The following is an 8111-nucleotide window of genomic DNA, read 5'->3' as shown; positions in this document are numbered from 1 at the left end:
CTGTCTATAAATGTAAGCCTAGGGAGAGAGACAGGTGATTACAGCAGATTCTAGGAACTCTCTTCATTAAGAGATTTTGGGGGGCAATTAGTTTGAAACCTGGCTGAGCGGTATTGAGGAGGTAGGTATGTGAAAATGAGAAGGCATTGCTATCTGTGTATATTAGCAATTGCATTGAGTTTGTGTATTTTTGTAGCATTTGTCATTTTAGTTTTCTGTATACTGTTTAGAGACATTTGTATAAATTGAGTGGTATAGAAATGGTCTAAATACAAATAAGCTTTTTTTAAAGTTCTGTGTTGTATATGGTATGTTATCCTGCTAGATTTGGTTTTTATGCTGTTTTTTTTTTTTACCATTGTAGTATGGTTTTATTGTTTCTGTTTTTTCATGTTTGAACAATGCCTGAATTTATTTTATGAGATGTCTCGTAAATGCTACAAGCAATTAACTAAGCACAGGATTGCTGTGTCCAGCGTTTAGATTGAGCGTGCTTGTTTTTCCTCATCAAACCTATTTTGCTAGACACCGGCCTTAGAAACTTGAAAAGTGAGATTCCAACGTTAAACTTCCACGCAATAAGCTTGCTGCTTGTGTGGCTGCGATGCTAAACACGCTTACTTGGGAGTAAAGGGCACTGAACAAAAGAAGGCCGGCCGGCCTTCTGACGAAACATGCGTAGGCTGAAGTTATACGCCCATCCTACATTGTTTCCTGTGTGCAGCAAGCTTAGATATATTAGCATCGAATCTGCCCCGCTGGGCGCTGGGAGGGAAGAGTAAACATTCCTAAGTTGAAGGTGTATACAAAGAAGAGAAAGCTGGCGAGCGTGTGCGTGTGTAGGGTTGCTATGGCAAAGAACGGCTCGTACTGGAGGATGCGCCGTGCCCCGAACAACCGGGTCCCTATGCCCACAACTCCCAATAGGCCAGCCGTTGCTATGGTGACCGACAAAGGCCGGCGCGGCGCAGCTTTCCCTCTTTCCGATCCTCCTCCTCCTCCTCCTCGCTCCGCGTCACGTGGTTGTTCGAACGCGCCAACCACAAGTTCCTCAGCGGAGTGGGGCGGGGTGACTGGGGTGGCTTTGGTAAGATATAGGCTAGCTTTTCGTTTCACTCCTCCTTCCACCACCGCTGCCCCCGATTGGCTAAGGTTCCCCCCCCTTCTCGCGTCCCTGCGCTCTGATTGGCCCCGGGGCACATCTGCGTCTGTGAAGCGTTCTCTGTGTATGTTTGCGTGCGTTATGATGTTTGTTTTTATCCGTGCAGGCCACGCCCCCTCTTCCTCTGCAGACCTGCTCGTGGCACCCCCCCCCATTTCACTCGCCTCTCCCCCTTTCCCCGCCGGTTGGTAACAAGGCAGCCTCACGCAAGAGGGCCAGTCGGCGTTATAAGCCGCGCCTCCTAAGGGGCGGGGCGGAAAAGAGCGATGCTTGAGGCACGGCCCAGAGCAGCGAAAGGATCAGAAGGGGCGGGGCTTGGAGAAGGGGCGGGGCGATCCAGTGAGGCACTGAGGTTTTTTTTGTGGGGGGGGGAATAGAGAGCCTAAAAGGCAAAGGCTAGAAAAACTATACCCTGAGGATCAAGAAAAGGCAGGGCAAATAGTGGAGAAAACTGAAAAAAATCAGAAAAAACTGTTTTTTCTGAAGTCTTTTTAGGCTTTTTTTCTGAAAAATTGAAAAAAAATGAAGACAAAATGGATTATGGAATGTTTTATTTTAGCACGATGAATAAAATGTGTTATTGAAACTTGGTCTCCCCTTTTTCTCAGTTCTCTTTACCCGAATGGGTGCTTTATGTCTGCTTGGCACAGTGGAGGACTAGCAGAGACATAATTTTCTTTGTTATTAATGTTGATGTTTTTTTTAAAAAAATTGCCTGCTCTTCATAAACTGGCAAAACGAAAGAGGTTCCTTACAGTTCAGGCATTCAAGAGCTTGTTTGTTGCAAAAAAGAGTAAAATTTTAAACAAGTAAATTCAATTTGTAATAATTGTTTGAATAAAATGTATTTTTAATATACCAAATGTGATAATTTTATGCCAAACCAACTTGTACATAATTACATTTTATGTTCCTGAAGTAACAAAGTGTCTTTCAATGTCTAAAAAGTGCTAATATTGCATTTTTTCAATTTTTCCAGAAATTTCCATTTTTTCCAAAAACAAGGAAAAAACCATTCCCCCCCCAGCTTCAAAATTTCCATAAATTTTACATCTCTAGTCCCTTCATGTTAGTCATAGCCAGGCCTCTCCCCCTCCCCCTTTTTTGCTGTGGGGTTGAGAATGAGACCCTTGTAAACGCCTTCTCCCATGATAGACATCCCTAGCAGCCAATAAGCATGAAAGGGGAGAGTGTTAGCTATTGTGAAGACTCTTTTCAGTGGCTCACTCATCTCATTTCACTCTGATTGGCTCAAATCAGCAGGAAAGGTCAAGGAAGCATGTTAGAAGACTCTTCTCAGTGGCTAACATACTCCCATTGCATGCTGATTGGCTCACAGGATGCTGGAGACACTGGGACCCTGCTCCCTAAAAAGTAAGGGGTCTAAGACCCCCGAGACCCTGGATGACTACACCCCTGCTAGGGAAGTGAGGGAGGGTCTAGAAATGGATGGGCGAGGGGAAGGTGAAATTGTGAGGGGTCTTCAGTCTAGGGGAGTGAGGGTCAAGAGTTGGCAGAGAAGTGGAAAACTGAGAGGGTCTTCTAGGGAATTGAGTGAAGGTCAAGAGATGACAGGCTAGGGAGGATGAAAGAATAAAGCAGGGGTCTTTTAGGGCATTGAGTCAAGAAATGATTGGGATCAGGGGAGAGGCAAAAGAATTAGGGGGGTTCTAGGAAACGGAGTGAAGGTCAAAATGATTTGGATGAGGGGAAGCAGGAAAGAATGTGGGGGAATCTTCTAGGCCATTGAGTCAAGAGCGGACTGGGATTAGATGAAAGAACTGGAGGGGGTGAGCGAGGATGAAGAATGAGACTGTGGTGTAATGGTTAGAGTTATTATCGTTTTCAGATTTTTAATGTATCCAGAGTGGCTGGATAACCAGTCAGATGGGCAACTAATAAATTCAATAAATAAATAAGTGCTGGCCTAGAACCTGGGAGACAGGGTTCGAATCCCCACTCAGCCATGAAGTAGCCTTGGGTGACAGTCACTGTCTCTCAGCCTAAGCCTACCTCACTGGGTCGTTAGGATGAAATGGAGAGGGTGGAAAACCATGTAGGCCCACTTGTGCTCCTTGGAGGAAAAGTGGCAGGTATATGTAATAAATAAGAAATCATAGAATAGTAGAGTTGGAAGGGGCCTATAAGGCCATCAAGTCCAACCGTCTGCTCAATGCAGGAATCCAAATCAAAGCATTCCCGACAGGAATGACAGGGACTAGGGGAAAAGAATAAAGGGTCTTTGAGGGAACTGAGTGAGGATCAAGAAATGATATGGGGAGAGGGGAAATAATGGGGGGAATTCTAGGGGACGGAGTGAGGGATCCCTGTTAGAAAGCAGTTGGGTTGGGGAAAATGGGTAAGGGGGAGTTGTAGGGTGCTAAGGTAGGTCCGTGGTGGAGCAGGGGTGGTGGTTGGGGCAGGCTGTTTGGTTCAAAGGGTGTGTGTGAGGGGGTCCAAGGGGGGCACGGTGATGGTGAAGAGGTCTGCATAGGTGGCTTTTCTGCCAGGAGGAGCTGCAGGGGGTGCAAAGGGTGTGGGGGGGGGAGTCGGGCGCAAAAGGGGGGAGGGGAGGGGGTCACGCGGCACTGGAGTCAGTAAGGAGGAGGTGCACAAGGAGCAGCCGTGGGGTTTGGAAAATGGGGAGGGGGAGAGTGAAGTGGGGGGCTGCGCAAGGTAGCTCGGGTGAAGCGGAGCTGGGCAAAGAGGGGAGGAATAACGTGGCCATCAGTGTTCCTGGACGGGGCCCCCGTGTGGCCACCAGTGTTCCTGGACGGGGCCCCCGTGTGGCCACCAGAAGTCCACCTGGTGAGGCTGTCTCTATTGCTGCATTTTACCTGCTTTGGGGGGGGGCGGGAGGATGGCTGGAGCAACCCTTCCCCTGCCGAATTCCTGCTTGCCAGCGAGTTGTGGGAGAAAACAACCCCCAACTCCAGGCAGGGAGGGGTCTGTGCAGGGCTTCAGCCACGGGGGCGCCCCCTTACCTTCTGTGCCAGCCCCCCGCGCTTTTGTCTTCAGAAGATCAAAGGTTTGGCTAAAATGAGGAGGAATCTTTTTTTTTTTTGTGGAGGGGGGGGCGACGCAAGCCATGCCAAACCAACACGGCCAGAGCCGAGACGGGCGGAAAAAAATGCTAGGGGCGCTGGAGTGAGGCTGCCCTCCCATAGGCAATGGGGGGTGAAACCCTATTGAAATAAGTCGGGCGTCTGACTTTAAAGGGGGGGATCGTGGGAGATGAGCTGCGTTTGGGGGACACCTAAAGAAAGGAGCGCCGGGAGGGGTGGGGTGGGAAGACCAGGCTGGTTGCGAGTCTACAGTAGCCAGGAGTTCCAAGGGGGCGGGTCTCAAAGCACGGGAGGGGGCGGGCTGTTATAGCGTGGAGCATCGGGGGGCGGGGCTCCAGCGGAAAGGGGGCGGGGCTCCAGCTGGCTCCCACGTCTCCTCTAGTCTCTCTCTCTGTCTCTCTCTGCTTTTCTCCTCCTTCACAGGGTGACACGTCTGCAGGGTGAGTGAGTGGCATTGGCAGACTGTCAATCCCTCACCAAAGCGGCCATCAAACAACATAAAACACACACAGTCACTGAGCTGCTGGGCTCATAAATTCCAGCTGGCTGATATTTTTGCACGTTGCTTTGCAGAGAGTGTGTAATTAATTTTTTTTTTGCTTTCCCTTTTTTTTTTAAAAAAAAATCCTGTTTTCTTTTGCACAAGTTTAAATTTTTTTCCCCGCTGCTGTTTTATCTCCCCGTTGCACAGACAACACAGACATTGGGATCGTTTGTTATGTGTGTGAGCGGCTTTTTTTTTTTCCGAGAGGGGAAAGGACAATCATTTTTCCCTCCTACTGGCTGCGTTTTCTTGTCTACTTTTTCTTTTCTTTTTTCAAATGCTGCAATTAGGGGCTGGGGGCGCCTGCTTGGTTTATTGTGCTTTTTAAAAAAAAATCCTCTTCCGTGTGTCACATTCGTAACTTTTTAAGGATTTGAAAGCAAGTTTATCTCTTCCCCCCTTTTTTCTCCCCTCCTTTTCTTTTTTTTTGCATTTTTCCCGTTTTTTCCGACCTCTTTGTTTCCAACGAAAGCCTTTTCAGAAGGGGGGGGGAAACCAAGACAAGTAGGAGCAAAGACACAAACCGGCAACTAACTTTCCCCCCCCCTTTTTTAAAGGAAATAAAGCTTTGTACTAAGGCAAACGGCAGACGCCTGATCGAGGCCGTTTATCCGAGCCACAAATATGATGATGAAAGAAGATTGTAACTAAAGAAGAGAGTGATTTACTGCTCTGGAAAGCAGAAGAGAGAGTGGAATAAACAACGGAGATCCGGTCAAATATCAAACGCTGATTTTTTTATTATTTTTTTGCCTCTCTGGAGCAGGGACTGAAATCCATTCCAGGAACGAGAGATTTACTTGCATTTTCCTTCCCCCCCCCCTCCAAGCGCAAAACCACCTTCCGATCGTGCAGCGTTTCTGCCCCCCTCCCTCCACCGCCGCCGCCGCCGCCTCCGCTGCCGGCGTGCCGTTTCTCCTGCTGCCTCCGCGGCCGCCTCTCGGAGTGCATTGATTGGGCTGCGGTAGGAGGCATGGATGAGCAGTCCAGGATGTTGCAGACTCTCGCCGGCGTGAACCTGGCCGGCCACTCGGTGCAGGGGGCCATGGCTCTGCCGCCTCCCCACGGACACGAGGGGGCCGACGGCGACGGCCGCAAGCAAGACATAGGCGACATCCTCCACCAGATCATGACCATCACGGACCAGAGCTTGGATGAGGCGCAAGCAAAGTTGGTCTCATTAAAACAAAAACCAAAAAAAAAAAAAAAAGCTCCCAGTGCGTGTGCGTGTGGTTGCGGGGTGCGTGAATGTTGAAATGCCTGGCGCTTTTTGTTGTTGTTTGGCTCCTTGCTGTGTCTCGCTGGGACCAAATATTCTTGCAACGCAAATATCCTTGCAACGAAGGCATCCCTTTTAATGCTAGGCGAGAAATGCGGGTGGGCGGGGGGCAGACCCGGGCGACAGCCGGAGTTGGCCTGAATAAGGGGAAGAAAAAGAGAAAGCGACCGACGCGTGTAAATATCTCCCTCTTGCTCTAATGCCTGCAGCTGGGCTGCTGCTGCTAACCTTTTCTTTCTTCAGACGGTTCCCTCGTTGAAGGGGTTGGGGAGGGGGGAATCGGCCTGCCATGCTTGTCTGTTCTCATCTGGGAGGCTTTGGGGTTTGCTTTGGAAGAAGTGTGTAAACTTTGTAGTGCTCTGTACACCCCCCCCATTGGTGTGGTCTGGAGTGTGATAGATTTAAACGCACACACACACACACACACACAAAGATTGAGGAAATGTTGCTGGGCTCAGGAGGGGGGGGAGACGGGGGTGTCGCTCCTTTTCCCTTAAAGTAAATTATTTATCTAATGTAATTTGTAATCGATGCAAAACAAAGCTTGTGGCTGAACTCTGGAAAATCCCCCCCCCTCCTTCCATAAACCAGCGAGGATGATATAGCAAATTGGAAAGGTTTGACAGGATGTGATTTATGTCCAAGAAGAAATGGCAGAAAATTTTCACGTGAGGTTGCTGCGCGTTTTTTTTTTTAAGCACCCTGATAATTTTAAAACAAAACTTGGGTATCCGTTCCTGGCCGCTGGGCTTGCCCTGGTTTTTGTCTTGTCACTCAAGTCTTCACTGATGAATGAGAAGGCAGTTGACCCTCTCTCCACCCACCCCCCAACCCACAGTTTGCACCTCTGGTGCTTAAGTTCAAACATCCTTACCTTTCTCCTTAATTGTGGGTACACAATGGGATCGCTCCTGTTGTCCTATAGAGCCTAGTTTCTGCCTTCCCCAGCGTAAGCTATGCCCCAAATTCTTGCCACATTTACTAGTTATTCCTGTGAGCAGATGAGAATGCAAAGAATAAAATGCAAAGGACACCTGTTAAAAATGTTTTTTTTCCTCTTCTGTAGAAAGATGCCAGTCTTGTGCTAATATCTTTTTTTTTCTAAAAAATCCCTTTTATTTTGCAGAAAGCATGCACTGAACTGCCACAGAATGAAGCCTGCTTTGTTCAGTGTCCTCTGTGAAATCAAAGAGAAAACAGGTAGGAGACTACAAGTTACACCGCTTTTGAAATGAACCCCTTTCCCCTTCTCCGCCCCCCACTCCCAATAGGTAAACATTGCAATATACTTCTCTCAGGGAGCTCTAGGAGAGCTGCTTTAGGAACCGCAGCCATCTTTGATCATCACCTCCTTGTCTGTTTCTGATCTTTGGGTTGGGAGGCAGGGGAGAATATAATCGATCAAGAAAGCTTTTTTTTTTTTTTTTAACAATTCATAATCCTGCTGCAGAATGAAATGTAAATGAGAATGATAGTGTGTCACCCGTTCAGGGTAAATTTCCCTTCTCACTGCAGTCGGGAAAGTAGCAGCGTAGGATCCGTCTTTCTTCCCTTCCCTTCCTCCTCTGCCTTGTTTTCAGTATCTGTTTCTTAAAGAAGCAATGCAGGAGGCTGGAGAAGCCAATTACAGTCGGTGGTCCCTCCGTGCAAAAGACCTACAGAGCCGACAACTTTATTGGGCCACTCTTGTGGTTTTGGTCCTGGTGGTGCCACTTGGCATGTAACTGAAGAGAGCGAGTCGGTGGCTTTGAGCTCCCACATTTTCAGAAGTGCTTTTGGGAGATACCGTGTGTGTGTGTGTATGTATATATATATATGTGTGTTTGTGCACATCTTGATACAGGGGAAGAATCTATGTATGCACATTAGTATTTCTGTATGTTTGTGGGTACTTTTGTCGAGACACTTTGCCTTTGAAAATGGGTGCAATAGGTCACATATAAAGTACCTAATTCAAGAAAGCTTCTTTCAGATCTAAGGCTAACAGGACAGTCAAGGGCAGTTGTCTTTCATACGGAATGAAGTGTGAGCCTGAAAACCTTCCCAACAATGTAAACATTT

At 48.0% G+C, this 8111-nt stretch overlaps 1 protein-coding gene and 1 long non-coding RNA gene across 6 annotated transcripts in view; one reads left to right on the top strand and one right to left on the bottom strand.

The window, feature by feature from the left end:
* Positions 1-8111, top strand: part of PBX3 (PBX homeobox 3) — a 248011-nt gene continuing 239900 nt past the window's right edge. For 2 of the 5 annotated variants that reach the window (XM_061603892.1, XM_061603897.1), the window contains exons 1-3: positions 4-121; positions 5329-5941; positions 7177-7250. In XM_061603892.1, the coding sequence (XP_061459876.1) occupies positions 5745-5941; positions 7177-7250 (271 nt within the window). In that variant the 5' untranslated portion in view covers positions 4-121; positions 5329-5744. Of the gene's footprint in view, positions 122-4658; positions 5942-7176; positions 7251-8111 lie in introns of those variants that run through there. The other 3 variants (XM_061603894.1, XM_061603896.1, XM_061603893.1) reach the window with 3 other exon arrangements.
* LOC133373753 (uncharacterized) lies at positions 5631-7810 on the bottom strand. The gene is made up of 3 exons (XR_009759744.1): positions 7340-7810; positions 6925-7041; positions 5631-6187 (listed from the first exon to the last, which is right to left on the bottom strand). It is a non-coding gene; the product is annotated as an uncharacterized LOC133373753 (long non-coding RNA).

The sequence above is a fragment of the Rhineura floridana genome, chromosome 20 (assembly GCF_030035675.1).
Source record: "Rhineura floridana isolate rRhiFlo1 chromosome 20, rRhiFlo1.hap2, whole genome shotgun sequence".
Classification (NCBI taxonomy): domain Eukaryota; kingdom Metazoa; phylum Chordata; class Lepidosauria; order Squamata; family Rhineuridae; genus Rhineura; species Rhineura floridana.
The sequence above is the reverse complement of the archived record's forward strand: the minus strand, read 5'-3'. Positions and strand labels throughout refer to the sequence as shown.